This window comes from Ochotona princeps, chromosome 5 (assembly GCF_030435755.1).
Source record: "Ochotona princeps isolate mOchPri1 chromosome 5, mOchPri1.hap1, whole genome shotgun sequence".
Taxonomy (NCBI): domain Eukaryota; kingdom Metazoa; phylum Chordata; class Mammalia; order Lagomorpha; family Ochotonidae; genus Ochotona; species Ochotona princeps.
In genome coordinates this window covers 107,677,418-107,700,558 of record NC_080836.1, presented here as the reverse complement: position 1 = coordinate 107,700,558, position 23,141 = coordinate 107,677,418, and the positions used below count along the sequence as shown (strand labels likewise).

At 61.0% G+C, this 23,141-nt stretch overlaps 1 protein-coding gene across 3 annotated transcripts in view; it reads left to right on the top strand.

Moving 5' to 3' along the window:
- The window catches only part of ANKMY1 (ankyrin repeat and MYND domain containing 1), a 43,198-nt gene extending 20,269 nt beyond the window's left edge, over positions 1-22,929 (top strand). For 2 of the 3 annotated variants that reach the window (XM_058665211.1, XM_058665208.1), the window contains exons 8-17: positions 419-590; positions 4,086-4,226; positions 5,367-5,507; positions 7,757-7,864; positions 8,762-8,893; positions 10,482-10,595; positions 10,671-10,836; positions 12,080-12,158; positions 14,014-14,174; positions 22,508-22,929. In XM_058665211.1, the coding sequence (XP_058521194.1) occupies positions 419-590; positions 4,086-4,226; positions 5,367-5,507; positions 7,757-7,864; positions 8,762-8,893; positions 10,482-10,595; positions 10,671-10,836; positions 12,080-12,158; positions 14,014-14,174; positions 22,508-22,596 (1,303 nt within the window). In that variant the 3' untranslated portion in view covers positions 22,597-22,929. Of the gene's footprint in view, positions 1-418; positions 591-4,085; positions 4,227-5,366; positions 5,508-7,756; positions 7,865-8,761; positions 8,894-10,481; positions 10,596-10,670; positions 10,837-12,079; positions 12,159-14,013; positions 14,175-15,174; positions 15,350-22,507 lie in introns of those variants that run through there. The other variant, XM_058665209.1, reaches the window with a different exon arrangement.
- The last annotated feature ends 212 nt before the right edge of the window (positions 22,930-23,141 follow it).

Below are 23,141 nucleotides of genomic sequence, written 5' to 3'. Positions count from 1 at the left end.
GGCCAGGCCCCTGCTGCCCACCGGCCTGTGCCTCTCTCCCAGCCTTCCACCTCCGTCTCCTTGGCTCTCCACCTGCCCATGGACCCCCACTTCCCTCCACCAGGGCCGCCAACCTGTGCTGTGTGTGTACATTTTGTAATCCATGTTATACATTGACTGTGTAACGTGTGCACACGTGGGTGTCATGTTGCGGGGTGCAAGGCTTAACGCCTTGACAGGCTTGGGGCCAGGCACACTATTGTCTCAGCGCCATCCCTGAAGAGGGGGATCCCTGCCCATCCCCATCCTGGGCTGACACCAGCGGGGCTGGCTGTGCTGCTGTGCCCCCCGGGCAGGGCCTGGGTCTCTGAGGCGCGGCTGTCCTGGCATCTGGTGAGGGCAGCTGTGCTCACTGTGACCACGCGTTGCCTCCTCACAGGCACAGGAACAGGTGGCTGACCATCAACCTGTTGCTGCATCGAGGCGCTGACCCCAACCTGTGCCGCGTGCCCGTGCAGGTCCTGTTCCTGGCCGTGAAGGCCGCGGACATGGATGCGGTGAAACTGCTGCTGGAGAGCGGGGCCAGGACCGACATCCGGCTCCCCAGGCAGGTAGGCGGTGGCGGGTAGAAAGGCTGTGCCTGCTCTGCCCACAGTGTGGGGCCTGCCAGCCCCCGGGGTCTTGGCTGAGTGCCCGCTGTCCACTGTTGTGAGAGGCCGTGTTGAAGCAATGTCATGTCTCCTGCCTGCAGGTGACCCTCTGAAGTGTCTCCTTGGGTCGAGAGGCAGGCCTGGTGTTGGGGTACCTAGCCTCCAGTGTAAAGGGAAGCTGCCTGGTCTAAGGTCTCAGGTCTTCTCTGCCCTGGTGGCGGCCTGGTCCAGACGTTCCTGGTGCCAAGGCCTTACCTGCCTGGGAGCAAACAGCTTCTCATTGCCTCCTGCTCGTGAATGGAGTGACCCAAATCCAGCCCTGCTTCTGTGGAGGGAGGAGAAGGCTTTGCACTGGCCGCCCGGGCTGGGTGTGGCTACTGGGTGGCCACGGGACCCTGGACCGTCCCTGACCCTGCGGGGCTCCCTCCTCTCAGAGGAGGCTGAAGCAAGGCCCTGCAGCTCCTGTGAGGCTGCCCAGGGACAGGGCGCGAGGACATGTGTGGGCCTACGGCACGTACCCGCATTTTCTTCACTTGAGCACAGGCTGGCTGCGGCTGTGGCACCACTGCCTGTCGAGCCGTCATGGCTGCTATGGTGCCTTCGGTCACCATGGCGTCACTGGCTGCCACAGTGGCATCATTGCTTGCTGAGACATCTTCTGTCGCTATGGCATCATAGGTTACCGTGACCTCATCAGTTGCCATGGTTGTTTGCTGTTGCTGTGGTGTTATCGTCTTGCCATACTGTCCTTTTTTGACAAAAGATCCAGACCAGAACTTCCACAGCTGTAAGCTCAGAGGGTCTGTCACCCTGCTCGGGGGTAACCAGGGCTATGGGGTCAGGAGCAGTCACATGTGTCCAGCTGGAGGGTAGAATCCAATAGCAGAATCACACTGGGGTTCCCCCAAAGCCTGATGGTGTGTTGAGATGGTGTGGGCATCTCATGTGGACACCGCCCGGTGGTTGGGTGGTCACCTCTTTCTCCCAGGGGGCGGTGCACTGACACCTCCTGTCCTGCGGTGACTCTCGTGCCCACATCTGCTGGGCAGGGCAGCCCAGTCTGGGCCCCCTTGTTCTGCCGTGTCTTCCTGCCCACCAGCTGCTCCATGGGGGAGCAGAATCTGACTGCTCACCTGTTGGGTTCTGCCTTTGACACGATGAGGTCACAACCTTTGAACTCATTATCTGAGCATCACCCTGCATGGCATGCCCTGGTTATGCACTCTCCTTTCAAGCTGCCCTTGTTGAAAGTGAGTGCCTGTGGACAGGGTCGAGGGTGAACCCTTGCTCGCCCACAGGCCTGGCCTCAGTCCACGACATCCCCTACGTGTCCACATGCCCAAGCCCCAGTTTTGGGGAGGGCAGGGTCCAGCTGGGGCAGAATCACCTTTACCCTGGCATCTGGCTGTGAATTTGCACTGCATGGGATCACACTGGCATCAGGGACACAGCAGGGGGAAGGGCAGAGCTAGCAGCCCCACAGAGTCCATGCCTCTAGAATGTTCTACAGTCTTCTTGGAGTTTCATGTTTGCTCCTGCTGGCCCCTCTGGGCTCTGTGTTCTGCACGGCGTTGTCCCGTCATCTGCAGCAGGGACTGCGTCCTTCAGCGCACGTGTCTCTGGTGGACTGCAAGGGGTCGGCCAGCGTTCTGGGCTCTGAGAACCCAGGGCTGCCTCACGGTGTCGTGGGAGCTGACCAGCCCCGGCCGTGGAATTCCTTCCTCCCTTAGTCTCACGGTGTCGTGGGAGCTGACCAGCCCCGGCCGTGGAATTCCTTCCTCCCTTAGTCTCACGGTGTCGTGGGAGCTGACCAGCCCCGGCCGTGGAATTCCTTCCTCCCTTAGTCTCACGGTGTCGTGGGAGCTGACCAGCCCCGGCCGTGGAATTCCTTCCTCCCTTAGTCTCACGGTGTCGTGGGAGCTGACCAGCCCCGGCCGTGGAATTCCTTCCTCCCTTAGTCTCACGGTGTCGTGGGAGCTGACCAGCCCCGGCCGTGGAATTCCTTCTCGCCTCATTCTTGTGCATGCCAGGTTGGAGCTTCGGGTCTGTTCTCTTGTATTTCTTTCCACTGTCCTTTCTGCTGCCGTTCTGGGGCTACTGCTCCGCACGTCCTGGAGTTCTGGGCCATGGCTGGCTGCTCTGTGGGGCCCCTGTCTTAGGAGATGTCCTCAGCTTAATCTCTGCCAGTTCACCCTCCAGCTGAGTCTGTTTTTTTTTAGACATTTATTTTGTTTCTATTTGAAAGGCAGATTTACAGAGTGAAGGAGAAACAGAAAGATCTTCCATCTGCTGGTCCGCTCCCCAAATGGCTGCAATGGCTGTAGCTGAGCCATTCCAAAGCCAGAAGCCTGGGGCTTCCTCTGGGTCCCCCATGCAGGTGCAGGGTCCCAATGCATTGGGCCGTCCTTGACTGCTTTCCCAGGGCACAAGCAGGGAGCTGGATGGGAAGTGGAGCCACTGGGACATGAACCGGTGCCCTTGTGGGATGTCCCATGTGTTGCTGATTTGTTTAAGGATGTATTTTATTTATTTGAAAGGCAAAGCAGCAGATACAAGAATCAACACACACACACACACACACACACACACACACCCTTCTCTCTGACCCAGGCTGTCTGCTACACACACACACACACACACCCTTCTCTCTGACCCGGGCTGTCTGCTGTGGCCCTCCTGGGATCATGAGCAGGAAGCTGCACCAGTGTTCCCTGTGGGATGCTAGCATTACAAATGGAGGTTTCACCTGTTGCCCACACTGCAAGCCCCTGGGCTTTAGGGAGCTCAGCTCCTGTTGCTATGGAAGTGGCTAGAGCCAAGCGACTAGAGACTTTGCCAGATCTTGTACCGTGTGATGTCCTCCTGGCCTTGCTGGGCCATGCGCTGGCCCTGTGGAGCTGTGGGCTGCTTGCTCTGCTGGGCTCTAGGGTTCGAGGCTCCTGTGTGCTGGCTGGTTGCCTCTCTTCCACCATAGGTGGCTCCTGGTTTATTGCTAAGCTGCCCTGGCTGCACCCATTCACGTGGTGGGGAGCTGCTGGCCACGACCTCCCTTGTGCTGGGATGTGGGGTGTGGAGACCCCTGTGCCCCCAGAGGGCATGCCTCCTGTGTCTTGGCTCCCCAGTGGCTCTTGCCCATCCCTGGAGGGGGCACCCATGTTGAAGCGCTGGGCTGGCATCAGGCTGGGGACCCTTGCCCTGACCCCCTCCCCACATCTCGGTGGCTGGGCTGCAGCTGTATGACTTGACTGTGGTGACGACAGAACCAGGACCCAGCAGGGACAGGAAAGGGATGTGGGCAGGGGTTTGACCTGGACATGTGTGCGCCGTGGAGCCTGTGGAGTGGCCGGGCACGACCTGCCTTGGCCTCCTGGAAGTCTCACACAGGAGTGGGTGGGGGCATGTGTCCTCGTGGGCCAGGCTGGCATGGGGTCTCAGCACAGCCGCATTTGCCTGCAGCTAGGGGCCCTGACCCCACTCCACATTGCCGCTGCCCTGCCCGGGGAGGAGGGCGTCAGGATCACCGAGCTGTTACTGCACTCCATCACTGACGTGGACGCTCAGGCGGCTGACCAGGACCACGTGTACAAGCCTAGCAAGGTATGCAGTCGGGCCATGGCCACGGGCTGGTGCGGGCGGCTCTCCCTCGAAGTGACGGCAGCCGTGCAAGTGAGCTCGGGGCTGTTGTCCTGCCAGGAGGCAAACACAGTGATGAGTGCTTGGAGGAGCAGGGGCTCACCAGGGGAGGGACATGAGCTCCCACACCCACAAAGTCTGTGGACAGGGACATTTCCAGTGTCCTGAGTTCACCAGGAGAAAGCCTGGCGGCCTTCCTGGGTCAGCCACCCTCCCTTGGGCCAGCTGCCGACCCCTTGCAGGCCAGGCGGGACCCTTGCAGCCCCTCCTTGTCCCCTGGGCCAGGACCCTGGTGGGCTGTGGCCACAGGCTGGATCCCCTCTTAGGCTAGGCCTGGTGTGTTTCCATCCAAGAGTGCTATGTTCTGTGAACAGCATGGTGGCACTGCCTGGGGCGCCCAGCTCGTGGGATTTCAGGGTGCCCAGGGCTCAGCAAGGCAGAGAAGGTAGTGCATGGGCTGACAGGGAGTGTGGCGTGTGAGGAGTGGGCCAGGGGGAAGTGTGAGGAGTGGGCCGGTGGGAAGTGTGAGGAGTGGGCCAGGGGGAAGTGTGAGGAGTGGGCCGGTGGGAAGTGTGAGGAGTGGGCCGGCGGGGCGTGTGAGGAGTGGGCCGGCGGGGCGTGTGAGGAGTGGGCCGGCAGGGTGTGCAGCGTGTGTCCTGGTTCTCTCTGGGCTGCAGTCTCCCTGACCCCGGCGCTGCTGCGGGCTGCTGTCTTCTCACAGCCTCCACAAGGGAGGGGCATGCTCCCTGGGCCCTTGTGCCCACTGGGCAGCAGCTGTGTGGGCGTGGCCTGTGCGACCTGGGTGCTCCTGAGTGCCGGGACTGTCCTGCTGCCCTCCTGTGTCTTGTCCATGACCACCACCACCTCTGGCCTGGGCTCCCAGGGTGGCGTCTGCTCTGTCACCTGTGTGGGGCTGCCTGGTGCCCAGGATGTGGCGCACTCTGGAGTCACTCTGTGGGGTGTCACTCCAGGGTCCCGGCCTGGGGAGGAGGCTTCCTCACCCTGGCTGCTGTGGGCAGGGCTGTAGCCCCATGGCCAGGGTATGCCAGGTCTCTTGGCACCTGGGGAGCTGGTCCTGCAACTTGACCCTCTGTTTACACACAGCTGGACCTGCTGTCCTCAAGCCTGAAGCTCAGCAATGAGCCTGGCCCGCCCAGTGCCTACTACCTCCCTCATACCTCCCTCCCGAAGGAGGGGGGCCGGACAGCGCTGCACGTGGCCTGTGAGCGGGAGGACAATGACCAGGTCAGTGGGCTGCAGGGTCACCTTGCAGGGGAGTGGGCAGCGCTGCACGTGGCCTGTGAGTGTGAGGACAATGGCCAGGACAGTGGGCTGCAGGGTCACCTTGCAGAGTCATTCCTGAGCCAGCAGGAGCTGGGGGTGTGGTTGGCATGTGTGAGTGCCTGTCTTGCATGTGTGTGTGTGAGCCACTCCAGGAAGTCAGCCTGTTTCGTGTTGCCTGTACATGGTGCACACACATGCACCCGTGTTGCTGTGTGCACAGTTGGGGTGCACTGTGCTGACATGTGTGCTGGGGGCCCAGCTGTTGGAAGCCCCTGGTCCGTTGGCCATCTCCCAATCCAGCATTTCCACAGCAGAGTGGAACAGGAAATGCAGAGACAGAATACACGGTACCAGTCGAGGTCTGCCCGTGTGTCCCTGAGCCGCCAAGGGAGATGTGTGCACGTTGGGAATGGTTTGAACACACACCCAGGCATCCCACATGTCACCATGTAGATTGAGTTTCTTGGGACCCAAGCAGACATTTAGAAACCACTGGGCTAAGCTTGGCTTAGAGCTGTGTGTGGCCTGGGCTGTGTCTAGTCTGGGCTGTGGCCTGGCCTGGCTGTGTGTGGCCTGGGGTGTGTGTGGCCTGGCCTATGCATGGCCTGGGCTAGGGTCAGCGTGGGATGTATGTGGCCTGAGTTGTGGTCGACATGGGATGTACATGGCCTGGGCTGTGTGTGGTCTGGGCTGTGGCCTGGGCTGGGCTGTGTGTGGTCTGGGCTGTGGCCTGGGCTAGACTGTGTGTGGCCTGGGCTGTTCCTGGACTGGGCTGTGTGTTGCTTGGGCTGTGGCCAACCTGAGCTGTGTGTGGCCTAGGTTGTTCATGGTCTGGACTGTGCATGGCCTGGGTTGTGTGTGGCCTGGGCTGTGCGTGGTCTGGACTGTGCGTGGCCTGGACTGTGTGTGGCCTGGACTGTGCGTGGCTTGGGCTGTGCGTGGCCTGGACTGTGTGTGGCCTGGACTGTAGCTGGCCTGCTACAGATCCTCTCCATCTCCAGTGCCCAGTCTCTGACTCAGGGACCCAGTAGGGATCTTAGCCTCTGTGCCTAGGGTGGTGTCTGTCACTGTCACCTGTCTGTTGGTTGCTGGACGGGGTGAAAAGTACTCAAAGGAGGCTGGCTGGCTGTGGTGGGGAGCTTGGAAAGCCAAGTCCCAGGGCACACAATACACTGACCTCAGTGTACCCTGCTGTGGAATGGAACCAGGGACTAACCTGTTCCTGAGGTGACGTACAGGCATTTCCGGCGTGGCAGGGACAGGCCAGTGCTCCTCTGGGCAGAAGGGAGGAGGCCTCTGGGAGCCTGGGGAGGGAGGCCCCTGAGGGCGGGCTGCTCGTCGCCCCTCCAGTGGCCTTCGAAGCCAGCCTCTCACTCTTTTGTCCTCACTGACTGCTGACCTGGAGGTTGAGGGAACATGTGTGGGGCCTTAAACATGACCCTGAGTCCAGCTGTCACATCGTGTTCCAGCAGGAAGAGGATGAAGGAGGGGGTAGCTTCCCGCAGGCTCTCCTGGCAGCTCCCTGTGGGGAAGGGTGGTGGGCCGCAGGAGGCCCCAGGAGGCCCCAGGGGCAGGCCCAGCACAGCTATCTGAACTTGTATTTGAGGAGGGTCCTTGCATGGTACGTCAGGGCTGCCCAGGGCAGCTCCTCGTGGACGTCAAAACAGGAGGAGGAGGGAGGAATAGAGGGCTGTGAATGGCCCCTGCAAACAGTAAGGATGGAGACAGGCTCAGAGGGAAGGCAGGGGCCACAGACGGGGGCCCCAGTGCCTGGGCTGTCCTCTTGGGTCACGGGGCCCTTTGGGGTCCTGGCCAGGGAGGGCCCTCGCAGTTGCAGCTGCCGTGTGCTGGATGTACACTGACCCCTCTGTCCATCCATATACCCTTCCAGTCACCCACTACACACACGCTCACACCTACCTGCCCATCCACTCACACACTCACACATGCACTCGCACAGTCACACACACATGCTCACGCACATGCACATACATGCTTACACACACACTCGAGCTCACACACACACATGCTCACATACCCATCCGTTTAATGCTGAGAACACTTCCTGTGCCCTGGGCATGGTGCTGGCAAGAAGGAAGGGACAGCTGAGTGGCCACATTGATTTGACAGCTAATAGCCTCCCACACCTTGGGCTGAGGGAACCCCCTTAACATGCTGTGCCTTTGCCTTTCTCCCTCCCCCGCCCCCAGTGTGCCACAGAAATAGTCCGGCTCCTTCTCTCCCACAGAGCAAACCCCAACACGCTTTGGAGTGGCCACTCCCCATTGTCGCTGTCCATTGCCAGTGGAAACGACCTGGTGAGCACTCTGGGATGGGGAGGGATCACTCCTGATGGGGGCAGGACATGTGAGAGGAGGGCTCCCTCCTGGGGGTGACAGACACAGTGGGAGGAGGGGTCCCTCCTGGGGGTGACAGACACAGTGGGAGGAGGGGTCCCTTCTGAGGGTGACAGACACAATGGGAGGAGGGGTCCCTCTTGGGGGACAGGACACGGTGGGAGGAGGGGTCCCTTCTGGGAGGGTGACAGACACAGTGGGAGGAGGGGTCCCTTCTGGGGGTGACAGACACACTGGGAGGAGGGGTCCCTCTTGGGGGACAGGACACGGTGGGAGGAGGGGTCCCTTCTGGGAGGGTGACAGACACAATGGGAGGAGGGGTCCCTTCTGAGGGTGACAGACACACTGGGAGGAGGGGTCCCTCTTGGGGGACAGGACACGGTGGGAGGAGGGGTCCCTTCTGGGAGGGTGACAGACACAGTGGGAGGAGGGGTCCCTTCTGAGGGTGACAGACACAGTGGGGTCCGTCCTGGGGGACAGGACATGGTAGGAGGAGGAGGGGTCCCTTCTGGGGCAGCAGGTCTTGAGTCTAGCCCCATGGTGCGTGCTGTGCAGGGGTTGTGTGGACATGGTGGAGAGCAGGCACGGGGTACTCAGAAGCTACAGGCTCTGCGGTACAAGGCGGACGTCCTTGGGGAAGGGGTCAGGCTGTGCCCTGACCCTGTGCTGGGGACACTGGTAGGACACTTGAGAGCAGCCAGGAAGTGCCCGGGGAAGGTGCTAGAGGCAGCAGCCCAGCAGCCTAGCAGCCCAGCAGCCCTGCCCGTGAGAGCCATGCGGAAAGGACAGCTGTGTGCAGCTTGGGCTCCTGCCTGCCCGGGAGGTGACTTGGGGTCACTGACCACTTCCTGTGTCCAGATCGTGAAAGAGCTTCTGTCCCATGGCGTGGACCCCAACCTGCCCCTGACCAAAGGCCTGGGAAGTGCGCTGTGCGTTGTCTGTGACATTGCCTATGAGCAGCTGAGGAGCACCAGCAGCCGGCTGGCCCTGGTGAGGGGTCTGGTCCTGGGGAGGGGGTCCTGGAGGGGCTGGTCCTGGTGAGGGGTCTGGTCCTGGAGGGGCTGGCCCTGGTGAGAGGTCTGGTCCTGGTAAGAGGTCTGGTCCTGGGGAGGGTGTCCTGGAGGGGCCAGCCCTGGTGAGGGGTCTGGTCCTGGGGAGGGGGTCCTGGAGGGGCTGGCCCTGATGAGAGGTCTGGTCCTGGGGAGGGTGTCCTGGAGGGGCTGGCCCTGATGAGAGGTCTGGTCCTGGGGAGGGTGTCCTGGAGGGGCTGGCCCTGGTGAGAGGTCTGGTCCTGGGGAGGGGGTCCTGGAGGGGCTGGCCCTGGTGAGAGGTCTGGTCCTGGGGAGGGGGTCTGGAGGGGCTGGCCCTGTGAGGGGTCTGGTCCTGGGGAGGGGGTCCTGGAGGGTCTGGTCCTGGTGAGGGGTCTGGTCCTGGGGAGGGTGTCCTGGAGGGGCTGGCCCTGGTGAGGGGTCTGGTCCTGGTTGAGGAGGGTTCTGGTGGTGTGTATGAAGGGGCTGGCCCTGGTGAGGGGTCTGGTCCTGGGGAGGGTGTCCTGGAGGGGCTGGCCCTGGTGACGGGTCTGGTCCTGGTTGAGGAGGGTTCGTTCTGGTGGTGTGTATGAAGGGGCTGGTCCTGGTTGGGGTGGGGGTGCTGGGCAGATCTAGGGGAGACAGGATGTCTGTGTGTGGGGGGGCAGCTGGGCAGATCTAAGGGACACAGGGTGTCTGTGTGTATGAGGGGGGGCTGGTGGTCCTTGGACCCTGTTGTGGTTGTGGGGTTTGTGTGCAGTAGCTCTGGGACCTCTAGGCCATTCAGGTCTCATTGTGGGAATAGAGACACGACTGTGTTCCTGACGCATTGTGATGTGGCTGTGCCAACTTCCTGGTGTCAGGGCTGCGACACCTGTCCCGTGTCCTGGCCCTGAGGGGAGAGCCAACGCCTGGTCACATGGCTTCCTGCGTATCCTGACAGAGGCCATCATGCATGCATGTCTTGTGCTCTGAGCTGCTCTGGGGCTGCTCCGGCCGCCTCAGGTCCCTCGCAACCTTCCCTCCTGGGCCCTCCCTGGCCCTGGTGTGGCCAGCTCAGCTGAGACAGGATGTGACCACAATCTCTGCACACTCCACTTCCCCGTCCCCACTGTGCTGCCACGCCTGGCTCCCCTGTCCATCTTGGGCCAGACCCAGTCCAGTCCACTTCCTAACCCCTGCCAGGGTTGGGCCCCTGGGCTGAGGCCAGGAACTCGGTCCAGGTTTGACCACACTGGGCAGCAGTGGAGCCTCGACCACCGTGACATGGGCACGAGGCTCAGCAGCACCTCCTTGTCTGTGTTGTAGGCCCTGGATGCCCCGCACGTGTCCGACTAGTGTCATGGGGAGTAAGTGCAGGCGACAGTGGTGTCTGGGAAGTGCCTGCCAGGTGGGGTCCTCAGGCTGCTGTCCAACAGTCTGGCCAATGTGTCCTCAAAGACTGGCAGCCACTGGCCTGTGACCAAGTTGCAGCAGGTGGAGGATGGGTCCCAGGGAGGCTGCCGCCTCCGGCTCTGGTGTTCATGTCCACCTGGTTCTGCTGTGTGCAGGTTGACCAGCTCATCCTCCACGGGGCCGACATCCTGAGGCCCGTGATGCTGACGCAGGGCGACAAGGTGGCTGTGGGCACGGCCGTGGACTATGGCTACTTCAAATTCTTCCAGGTATGGTGCTTGAGTGTGTAGACAGGTGGGGTTCAGAAACCGCCAGCCCCAGAGTGAACTTGTCGCTGACCTTAGGACCGGAAGATCGCACACTGCCCGTACCACGCGCTGATGCCGGCGGAGCGGGAGACCCTGCTGGCCCGGAAGAGGCTGCTAGAGCACATGGGCACCCAGCTGCGTCTCGCGGTGCTTGCCAAGGAAAGCCAGTGGGATCCAAAGGCACTGTACCTGAGCAAGAGAGGTGGGCACAGTGGGTGGGTGGGCAGTGTGGGTGAGCTGAGCAAGAGACATTGGTGCAGCAGGTGGGTGGGCAAGGTGGGTGACCTAAACAAGAGACGTTGGCACAGCAGGTGATGGGCAGGGTGGGTGAGCTGAGCAAGAGAAGTGGGCACAGTGGACGAGTGGGCATTGGGCAATGGCACACGGGCCGTGAGCCTGGGGTACCAGGTCAGTGCAGGTGGCACAGAGTGGGGGGAGCGCAGCAGTACAGAGCCCTGGGGGGCGACGAGGCAGAAGCTGCCTTCCCTGCTCTTTCCTTTCGGAGCCCTGACGTAGTGGGACTGCTCTGTGGGGCTGTAGGTTCCCTGGGCAAAGGGCAGAAGTGACAAGCTTGGCCATGTCAGTGGGCCCACTAGGAGCCTGGCCTGGACACGCCCGGGGTGGCTGTGGACACTCATGGGTTGTACCCCATGGGTACCAACCCTGGGAGGTGGGCGGTGTTCAGCTGTAGGAAGCGATGACGGGTCCCTGCATGAGAGCTGGGCAGATGGCCGACCAGGACTCCCTGCAAAGTGAGAGGCTGTGGCGGAGGGGCCGCCAGGCTCCTGGCTGGCCCGGTGCTGTGATCTAGAAGAGTCCTTCCTCCATGGGACAGCAACCTCCTTGCCAGATCCTCTTTGGACCTCACTGGGGCCCGAGGCATTTCTCTGTCATGTGCTGTCACTGTCACATGGCTGGGCTTCTGGTCCCGTGTCCTGTGACTCTGGACCCCAGCTTCCTCCTCTGGCTCCCGGCCAGCTGTTGAGCCTCCATAGGGTTCCTGCATCACAAGGAGCAACAGGGAAGCGGACATTAGCTGGCCTCTCTGGACGGGGAAGCAGAGGGACCAGATGGCCCTGGACTGTTCATGGTGGAGGTTACTGCTCTGGGGGTCCCTGGCCACCAGCTGCCCGAGAGCAACTCTGGAGAGGGGCTGTGACGACCTGCACTGTGGCAGCTCCCGGGGGCTCTGATGCAGCTCCTGGGGCCACTGCCGGGAAGCAGTGTGGGTGAGGTGGTGACCGGCAGGCTGTGAACTGGTGGACATGGATGAGATGTGGAGGCAGATGGGGCTAGCTGCCTCCCTTGATGCTGGGTGCACCCAATCCTGGCCCCTACTGTGGTGTCTGCCTCCCCCACAGCACAGAGGCCTGTCTGAAGCACCACAGACGCAGCACCCAGGGCTCCCCCACCCCCACACGTCACTAACGTGGTCTCTGTTGCAGCTGAGCTGGTCACAAGCCACAGGCTGAGGAAAAGAACCTCCAGTGTGCGCAAGACATCGAGTGTGGAGGACCCTGGGAGGTGAGCGCTGGGGCTCTGACACCACATGGGGAGGTGAGCACCGGGGGCCTGGGACCCACATAGGGAGGGGAGTGCTGAGGGGCCAGAGACCCAAACGGGGTGAGCACAGGGACCTGGGACCCACACGGGGAGGTGAGCGCTGGGGGCCTGGGACCCACATAGGGAAGTGAGCGCCGGGGGTCTGGGATCCACACGGGGAGGTGAGCACCGGGGGTCTGGGACCCACACAGGGAGGTGAGCGCCGAGGGTCTGGGACCCACACAGGGAGGTGAGCGCCGGGGGCCTGGGACCCACACGGGGAGGTGAGCACTGGGGGCCTGGGACCCACACGGGGAGGTGAGCACTGGGGGCCTGGGACCACACCATGGAGCAACAGCTGCCAGTCTGTGACCCTGGAGTTACCTCCTGGAGTTAGCCCTGCTCAGGCAGCAGGAATGTTACATTAACCCTGGGCATGGAGAACATGAGGTCAGGAGTGTACTGCCTTGATAGACACTGATCGAACACTGTCGTGTGTGTTTAACAGTGTCCCTCAGGGGTGTGTGTGTGTCACAGTGTCCCTCAGTGTGTGTGTGTGTGGTGTGTGTGTCACAGTGTTCCTCAGGTGTGTGTGTGTGTCACAGTGTCCCTCAGTGTGTGTGTGTGTGGTGTGTGTGTCACAGTGTTCCTCAGGTGTGTGTGTGTGTCACAGTGCCCCTCAGTGTGTGTGTGTGTGGTGTGTGTCACAGTGTTCCTCAGGTGTGTATGTGGTATGTTTGTCACAGTGTCCCTCAAGTGTGTGTCACAGTGTCCCTCAGGTGTGTGTGTGTGTCACAGTGTCCCTCAGTGTGTGTGTGTGTGTGGTGTGTGTGTCACAGTGTTCCTCAGGTGTGTGTGTGTCACAGTGTCCCTCAGTGTGTGTGTGTGTGGTGTGTGTGTCACAGTGTTCCTCAGGTGTGTGTGTGTGGTGTGTGTGTCACAGTGGGCATTCCTGATGTCGTCTGCTCTGCCCTCTGCCCCACGTCGTTTCGTTCTGCATTAGGTGTGCCTATACTGGAAGTCAGCGGTGTTACTGGGTAGAACAGGGAGCTCTTTTTGGCATTAATCCCTGACTTCCTCAATTGATGACGTGGGGTATAGCGGTCTGCCCCGTCTTTCTATGTTTCCTGCTGTGCCTGGCCTTCCTGACCTGCGCAGCCATGTAGAGTGGTGATGCCCATCTGTCCGTTCCTGGGCTGAAGTGTCCTCCAGTGTCAATGCCCTCACCCCCGTCCCTTGGTGCTGCCCCCGTCGTGTTCCCTGAAAGAGGATATAGTACAGCATTGGCCGTGTGCACTGTACCCTGGCTGCTTCCATGTTGTCGTGGCTGCGATCTGCCACCTTTACGTCCCCCTGCCATCCCCAGAGGGAGCCCCTCAGGAGCTCAGCCCAGACTGCTTCCATGTTGCCCTTGAATTGAGTAAGTGCTCAGCTGCCCGCTGTGTGCTGAGGCCCAGCCCTGCCCCGGCCCCCTCCTGGCCTTTCCTGAGAGCAGCACCATACCTTCTCACTGCACCAGGACTAGAGGAAGAGCCAGGCTTGGTCCTGTAGTTGGCCCCTCCCACATAGCCTGGGTGGCTGGCTGGGTCAGAGAGGCTCCTGGTCCCCATCAAAGTGCAGGAGGCACTGCGAGGCAACACCCACAGGCCCCACATGCGTGCCTGTGGCCTTCCTCCCTACTGGCCTGTGAGCAGCTTCCAGGGTGTGGCAGGCATTGCCTGAGTTGAGTACCGTTCTCCCTGTGTGTGGGGCGGGGGGGTGCAGGCTGGGCCGGCCCTGCTGCTGGTAGGGCTGGGGCTGGGCATGGAATGTCTGACAGGCCTACCCTTTCTTACAGTGTCCCCTTCTTCAAGTTCTGCTGTCACTGTGGCCGCTCCGTTGGGGTCCGCCTGTCACCCTGCATGCGCTGCTACGGGGTCATGACCTGCAGCAAGCACTGCAAGACCAGGGCCTGGGCCGAGTTCCACAAGAAGGACTGTGGAGACATGCTGGCCATTGGTAGGTCGGGCTGGCTGCGCTGCTTTCCTTGAGTCTCCACAGGTCCAGGACCTGCTTCCAGGGTGTGCAGGGGTGGGAGCAGGGGGGCCATGGGATCAGACCGACATTTGACCTGGGGGTGTTCTTGTGTGACAGCTGTCTGGAAGGTGGCATTGCAGAGCCCAGAGAGTTTGGTCATGGGTGCCTGAGGATCTTTGTTCTGGTTGTCTGCTCACACCTGGGGTGTCTGCTCACACCTGGGGCTGTGGTCACACCTGGGTGACTGCTCACACCTGGGGTGTCTGATCACACCTGGGGCTGTGGTCACACCTGGGTGACTGCTCACACCTGGGGTGTCTGATCACACCTGGAGCTGTAGTCACACCTGGGTGTCTGCTTACTCCTGGGGCTCTGATCACACCTGGGGCTGTGGTCACACTTGTAGTGTCTGCTCACACCTGGGGCTGTGGTGACACCTGAGACTTTGTTAGAGACCCCTGTCCCTTGACTTCTGGGCACTGGTCTTGGGGTTGTCTCTGGGAGTTTGCTCCCAGCCTGCTCACCTGGTCTTGTGTCATGGTGGACATCAGCAAGTGTCTTTGTAAATGTAGCGTTCTTCCTCCTGATGACCCAGGTAGAGGTGCCGCACCAGGCCTGGCTGACAGGGGAGGACAGAGTCTGCGTGTGCAGAGGTGCTCAGTGTGTCCATCCTGGGAGTCTCCAGTCATCCCCTCTGTCCTCTGCAGAATGGGCTCCTAACAGGCCCCTGCTTGGGAGCCCCCTGAATCTGGTCATAGCCCTGCGGCCTGCAGACCAGGGCAACCCCAACCCCGCTGTGAAGGAGCTGTCCCTGCCGACTCCTGGACATTCCTGGGAGTGGGCCTCGGGATGGGCACTGGGGGCCTGAGGCTGCTTGCCTAGTGGGGGCTCCAGGGTCTTACCCCTCTTCCCACACTCCTCCTTCCTCTTCCTCCCATACTCATCTGCCCTTCTTCCACCTCCTCTGCTCCTCCTCCTCCAGAGCCCTGCCCTGAGGCTGACCAGTGGACAGGGGAAGGATCTCTGTGAAGTGGGAGGAGCAGCATTGGATGCCTGTGGCCTGAGCTGGGTCAGGGCCATGCCCATTGCCTTCTGCCTACAACGGGGGCCACCCAGGCTCTGGCCTGTGGAATCCAAGCTCACAATAAAACAGCCCCTCAGAGTGTGCGTTCCGCCTTGCCCTGCTCTGCTCCAGGCCTGCCACCCCACAACCCCACCGCGCCCTGCTCTGCTCCAGGCCTGCCACCCCACAGCCCCACCGCGCCCTGCTCTGCTCCAGGCCTGCCACCCCGCAGCCCTACCGCGCCCTGCTCTGCTGCCTTGCCACCCTGCAGCCCTGGTGGAGTCCCAGAGCCTCTGCTGAGCAGCGGACCCCAGGGTACTGGGGTGGGCGCCCAGGGGGAGTAGCTGCTCTGTCCTGGGGCTCAATGCCATCATGCTCCTCACAGACCACGGCTCCCTGCCACCTCCACCTGCGTTGGCTCTGTGCCTGCCATGTGCTGGAGGTGAGCTGGGTGACCTGGACACAGCAGTCACTGGGATCGGATCAGTATTGGTGGGGCTTGTAGGTTGGTTGCCAGGAGGAACAATGGACATGGGGCTGGGACCAGCCTTGTCCACAGACCAGAAGGTGGTTGCCAGGAGGAGGTGGAGTGGGTACTGGGGCAGATCCGGGGGTCAGGGCATTCCTGGCCAGAGCAGCCTGTGGGGGACCTCTGTCCAAGAGTCCCCAGGCGGGTGGCTGGCTGTGGGCCACCTGAAGTGCTTGCTCAGGTGCTGGGTGCAGTGGTGTCGGGGCATCTTTTCTGTGGGGCTCTGGCTATGGTGGAGGTGCGGCCGGGCTGTGAAGCCCAGCGCAGGCCAGTCCCTGGTCTTCCGGTGAAGGGGCTCAGTACTGGGGGCAATGCCTGTCAGAGCGGGCTGGGTGTGGGCTCCACCATCCACTTGTAGAAGACACAGGGTGAGGTGTGTTGCCAGCCGTGTCAGTGTTCTCGGCGTGCACTCTCAGCGGGTGCTTCAGTACACAGCACACAGGCGCACAGTGGACACACGGACACAGGTACACCGGGCTGGCAGGGCAGGTGGCAGGTGAACACTCAGCCAGGCCTGGAAAATCTTTGCTGTTAAATATGCTTTTACACTTTTCCTAGGTTAAAGTGGTTTATTTAACATTGAATATTTCGTAATATACACAATACGGACCATGAAAATGACTGAATATTCACAAACAAGGTGTCAGCTTGTGGGGAAATATCTTCTCATGGAATTGCAATCAGTCCTGGAACACATCCTGAGGGCTCTCTGCACACACATGAACCTTTTTTTAAGATTTATTAATTTTTACTGGAAAGGCGGATATACAGAGACGGGGAGAGAGAGGAAGATCTTCCATCGATGATTCACTCCCCAAGTGAGCGCAATGGCTGGAGCTGAGCCAATCCAAAGCCAGGAGCCAGAACCTCCTCCAGGTCTCCCACGTGGGTGTAGAGTCCCAAGGCTTTGGGCCGTCCTCGACTGCTTTCCCAGGCCACAAGCAGGGAGCTGGATGGGAAGTGGAGCTGCCGGGATTAGAACCGGCGCCCATATGGGATCCTGGCGTGTTCAAGGTGAGGACTCTAGCCGCTGTGCTATCGTGCCGGGCCCACAAACCTTATCGTAACATACATCACAAGGAATCTGCACACACATATATACTCACACCTCACACATGCACTCACACCTCACACACACACACACCTCACACACCTACTACACACTCACACCTCACACACACACACACCTCACGATACACTCACACACCTCACACACATACACTCACATCTCACACATGCACTCACACACCTCACAATACTCACACACATACACACACCTCAAACATGCACTCACACCACACAATACACTCACAAAATGCACACCTCACACATACGCTCGCTCACACACACCTCACACGCAGATGCACGCACACCTCACACACGTGCATTAACACACCCCACACACATGCACACCTCACATGCTCTCACACCTTGCACACACACTCATACCTCACACACATGCACTCACCCTTCACACATATACACTCACACCTCACACACATGCACTCACACATGTACACACTCATGCCTCACACACACTCTCACACCTCACACAATGCACTCACACCTCACACTCATGCACTCACACACTTCACACCCATACACTCACACCTCACACACATGCACTCACACCCCACACTCATGCACTCATATACCTCACACACAGAAACACACACCTCACATATATACACTCACACCTCACACTCACACACATGCATTCTCATACATGCACACGTGTACTCACATACCTCACACACATGCACTAACACACATCACACACTACTCACACGTCTCCCATGCACTCACACCTCACACTCATGCACTCTCACAATGCACACACTCACACCTCACACAATGCACTCACAGTCTTGTGAACAGTGCTCCTCTGTTTTCAGCTGAAGACTTGGCTGTGACCTGACTCGCCTTCCAGCTCTGTTTCATTCAGGTTATTTTCTGCAGCTGACTCTGATACACAGCATGGTTTAGCAAAGTGGATCTGCCTGCTCCCTGGTGATGGCCCTACAGGTGGCCACAGCGCAACATTGTCTTGTGTGGTTGAGCTCGGCTGATTGGCACAGGACGGTGCCTTCCCTGTGGGCTTGCACTGCTGCGCCGTGGCCCCTGGGGTTGCCTGGCTCTTCTCAGCTTTTACGGACTCCCATCCAGGTGGCATCAGGCCTCCCCATCATTGTCCCCTTTTTATTGAGATGGCCCTTGATGTTGAGATGCCTCTCCAAAGTGGGGTGACCCCCTCCTGCCTCCCATCAAACAAACCTGTGGGCAGCTGGGCCTCTGCTGGGCCCTGTTTCCGCTGCGGAACTCGTGTGTTGTTCAGGGCCATCCTGAGTGTGGCTGTGTGAGCAAGGGACCTTGTCCCAGTCCTCATGACCGGTTCATTTGGGATTGTGCTGCTCTTGGTTTCTGCGTCAGGGGTGATGCGGGCACCCTTACTCTCCACGGAGGGTTGAGCTCCCATGCTCATTCACTTGTTGTGTGGCCTTGAAACCTCTCTCTCCCTCCCCTGGGCCCTGTGCGTGGCCTGTTGCCTGGCAGTGTGTCTTCCTGAGGTGAATGTACTCACAGCCTGCCCCCCATGGCCTGCATGGCCTATGATGGCTCCAGCCACCAGTACCACCCCCCCATGGCCTGTGATGGCTCCAGCCACCAGCACCCTCCCCATGGCCTGCATGGCCTATGATGGCTCCAGCCACCAGCACCCTCCCCATAGCCTGCGTGGCCTATGATGGCTCCAGCCACCAGTACCACCCCCCCATGGCCTGTGATGGCTCCAGCCACCAGCACCCTCCCCATGGCCTGCATGGCCTATGATGGCTCCAGCCACCAGCACCCTCCCCATAGCCTGCGTGGCCTATGATGGCTCCAGCCACCAGTACCCCCCCCCACCAGTACCACCCTGTGACGGCTCCAGCCCCATACTGACTCGCAACCTCGCCCCTCCGTTTCACTGGGAATTCCGCATCCTCTGTCTCCTAAATATTTCAGAGCTTGGCCAGCTCTCCTGGAGCCATCTGGGGAGGGGATATGGGAACCATATGAGTCCCTTCTCTGTGCCAGTTCCCAGGCTGGCCTCGGATGTATGGCGGGTCACTCCAGTGAGGTCTGCAGGGCTCTGTGCATGGCAAGCAGCTGCAGTACCATCAGAGACCCTGGGAGCACGTCCAGCCCTCTGCCCGCCCTGTGGCCACCTCTCCGTCTGCTGACCAGGCTGCTGGAGGCCAGCACCCGCAGTGCACTGGGGCACTGCCCTCAGGCTCCCACTGGAGGCCCTGCCTTTCTGGAAAGTTCTAAACTGACTGTGTCCTGCTACATAGCTGTGCCAGGAGGGCACAGGTGACCTGAGAGGGCTGCAGTGTCACCACCTGCAGGGCCCACACTGTCCCTCCAGCCCCCCACCTGCCAGATTGCATGCCCGCTGTGGCTCTAGCTGACAGCCCAGCCTTCCCTGCCCTGCCGTACCCTGGCTCCGGAGGAGGAAGCAGGATTGCCAGAGCCTTGTCTTTCTGCGCCTGCGCTGTGGGCAGTGCAGCAGGTGCACCTGGGGTCCCCGTGGCGGCTCTTCCTGCTCTCGGGGAGGGTCTTTGGGCCAGGAAGGGTAGACAGGGTGTGTGTGCCTACCTGGCTGCCCCATGATCTTGTCTGCCCGCTGGGCTTCTATAGCTTGACAACACTCCTCCTTTCTGGACCTAGGGCCAGCAGCACCCTGAGACGCCCACCAGGTACCAGCCCTTGTGGACACCCGCTGCCCTGGCTCGGTGGGGACACTTAGGCCAGGAGGAGCTGGGGGGAGGTACCTTGTAGTTCCTTGTGCCTGGAGGACATGCGTGTCCCTGGGTGGAGACCCAGGCTGGGGCCAGCAGATCAGTGCCCATGGCCCTTGCTGCTGTTCTGCCTAGATTCCTCCTCTCCTGGGCTGCAGTGAGCTCAGCACCACCTCACACCTCCCTGTCCCCGTAAGGTCCTGCCCAGCCCCTCCAGATCTGTGGGAGGCTGGCTGGCAAGCACCAGCAGGGAGCAGGTGGCAGGATGATTGGGTGTGGTGAGCGGAGTGCAGAGTGGCGGGGGCAGGGACCCACAGTCTGCTGTGGGTGGGTCAGGGTGTCTGAGCTGGATGTGCCCCCTAGGACACAACATCCAGGCAGGCTGTGGTCGCTTGGGTGTGGAGAGGGGGGCCTGTGCCCCAGACCAGAGCAGGGTGTGCCACCTTCCCCAACCCAACTGTACCTGCTCCAAGGGGAGTGGCAGCTGCCCAGAGAGCCTGGAAGGAGCAGCGAGGTGGCTGGCAGTGGACGCAGGTGCCCAGCAGGGGTGGGGGTGGGGCTTGGGTCCCTGCTGGAAGGCTGTGGTGAGACAAAGGGTCTGGAACCTTGGGGAGTCAGGGTTCTGCATACACACAGGTCAAGGAGCCAGGGGAGAGTGGGCACTGCTGACAGCCTGCGCCCACGCAGCCTGGGGTCTACAGCCCCACCGCCCGAGCCTGGCTGCCTTGGCGGGCCTTGTCTCGTCCTCAGCCCGCTCAGGTTGCTGCTGCTGCTGCTTGAGCAATGGAGCCTGAGCCCGTCGCTATCAGGAGGGAAGCTGTTGCCTGGCCCTGCTCCAACATCTGCTTTTTGTGTGGCTTCCGTGTGTTGCGTGAGAGCTGCCCAGTCCTGGGGCTGTCTCCTTCAGGCTGGTCAAGACAGATGAGGTTGGGTGTCTTCCTGATGCTGTTCTTTGGTCACTTGCACACACCCCAATGCCTGTGTGTGCAGCCGTGTCCCGCATGCGGCTGGAACTCCGCGTTCCCCGGGGGAGCCGGCTGCCCTGCCTGTCTGCTTCAGGACTTGAGGTGTTGCCACATCCCATTCTCACCCCATCGTGTGTTCCTCACAGCAGAGATGGGGGAGGCCCAGACACAGACCCCTTTGTCCGCGAGGTGTGAGGGTCCCGGCGCGTGTCTTTGATCCGTCACTGCGGATTCAGTGAGCCTGCATGTGTGTGCTGTGGGGCGGGGCCAGGTGTTGGTTCCAGCCCACGGGGCGTCTCCATGCCCGCAGCCCAGGACTTGCAGCCCCGTCTGCGGAGAGCTGCCTCCTGGGAGGGGCTGTCCCCACCAACCAGCTTTGCTGAGACTTCACTGGGGAGGCAGTGCTGGCACGCCCAGATGTGTGGTATGGACGCAGGCTTGAACCTGCATCACACTGTCACCCCTCAGGGACACAGTGGGGGAACTTTCGGGAAGGGCCGGCTGTTACTCCCCAGAACTTGTTCTAACTGAACGGGGGTTCCCTGGTGGGGGCTTCCCCAGCACCGCATTGCAGCCATCTGCCTCCCAGGCACTGCCAGGAACGTGTGTGCGTGCATGTCTGTCCCCCAGGCCCATCTCTGGCTCCGTGTGACTGACTGAGCCCCACTCCTGTGGGCTGTCACCCCCAGAGTCGCACGCTGCCTCTGGGCTGGCCTGTGTGTAGAACACACCCCACCTGCACTGTTGCCACCTCTGGAAGTAGTCATGTTCGTGCCCTGGCATGTGCCAGGCAAGCTGCCACAGCTGTGATGGGCGTCCACTCCCAGGATTCAGGGGCCAAGTGCTCTGACATGGACCTCAAGGCGTGTCCGTTCCCACACTTATCTGTAGTTGGGTCAAACACAGTTTACTGCTGAGTTCTGGGACACATGTGACCCTCTGCCCATTTGGGGTGCTTTTCCCAGCGTGGCATCTCACCTGTCTGCTTTTGCCAAGCCCAGTGCCTCTGGGCCTATCACACTGGCCTTATGATGCTCAGGGAGACCCTTCTTGCTGCTTATGTTGGCTCCTTGGCCCCAAGTCTGCATCCTCAGCACACCGCATTTCCCATCAGGTGCGGGCTGGAGGGAGGGGGTCAGAGCGCAGTCTGTTTGCATCACCCACGTCACTGACTCTGGTCCCCTGCAGTATCTGAGAGGGAGCTGCCGTGGCTCACCCCGCCCCTGCCCAGGGACTGCAGAGAGCCCCGGGGGAGGGCTCATTTGCATGTGACAGCCATCTCCCCCAACTGTCACGATTGTAAGAAAAAGAAGAGGCCCATCCATGGCTTACATGGAGGACCCTGTCTGGATGGTGGCCCCTTCCCAGGAGGCAGGATTTGTTTCTCTGCCGCATGGGAACCCATCTGGCTGGTTCTCTTCTAGGCGGCATCCCCTCTGCCTGGCCTGTGTCCAGCAGATGCTCCCATGAGGGTCCCCTGGGCCTCTGACCTCTGCGGAGGCTTGAAGCTGGGGAAAGCAGCCATGGCGTGGAGGCTGGCCTCCCCTGCTGGAGCTCAGGGGTGCACGGGTTTCCAGCGCTGCTGCCAAGAGGGGCCTTAACCTGAGTGTGGGGCATGTTCCTGGGAGGGGAACTGTGTGTTTACACACGTGTGGGGCATGTTCCTGGGAGGGGAACTGTGTGTTTACACACGTGTGGGGCATGTTCCTGGGAGGGGAACTGTGTGTTTACACACGTGTGGGGTTGTATGCATGATGTGGATGCACACACATGTGTACCAGTGTGTCCGTGTGTGCTGACTCCCACACTGGCAGGCCAGGGCTGGCCACGGGGAGTGTGGGGCCGCTGCCCCTGGCTCCCGCATGTGGCTGTCAGGCACGTGTGGCCTCCTGGATTCCCACAGGGGAGGCCAGCCCTGGCCAGTGTGCAGGGAGTGTCCACAGGGCAAGGCTGCTGACCAGCGCGCTCCTCCCCAACAGCCAAGATGAACCATTATCCCTCCTCCTGGCTCCTGCGGCGCCCCCGGAAGTCCAGCAAGGCCGCCGTCCTGGACACTGAGAGGAAGTGACTGCAAGGCCACCAGAAGCCCATACTGGTCACCTATAAGCTGCAGTGAGCGTCGGGCCCACCCAGGCAGGGGAAGGAGCATGGAGGATAGGTGGGTGTGCACACCACAGCCCGGGCCTCGCCACTGCAGTACCCAGGAGGGCTGCATCCAGCCTGTGGGGGATGCCCCTGGAGCCCCCATGCCAGGCTGCTGTGCTCTGCTCCCCCACCCTCAAGGGCGGGGTTCATGATGGACCACAGCACTCCAGGGTCCCTGGGGAGGGGAAGCTGCTAAACACTTGTCAGCCTGGACTGTGAGGGACCAAAGCACCCCAATAAACAGCCCTGGGGCTCACACCTGGGAGAGCAAGTGCCCTTCTGTGCTGTGTTGTTTTTGGCCCTGCAGAACATAGACAGGGTCCGGGGCTTGAGGACTGATTGGAGCAGCTTGGTGTCACACCAGGCTCAGGCCACACCTGCCTGCAGGCTGGAGTCCTGGCTCCTGGGTTGTAGGGGCCCAGCTGGGCAGCAACAGCACTCAGACCCTGGATGTGGCTGGCTGGGGAA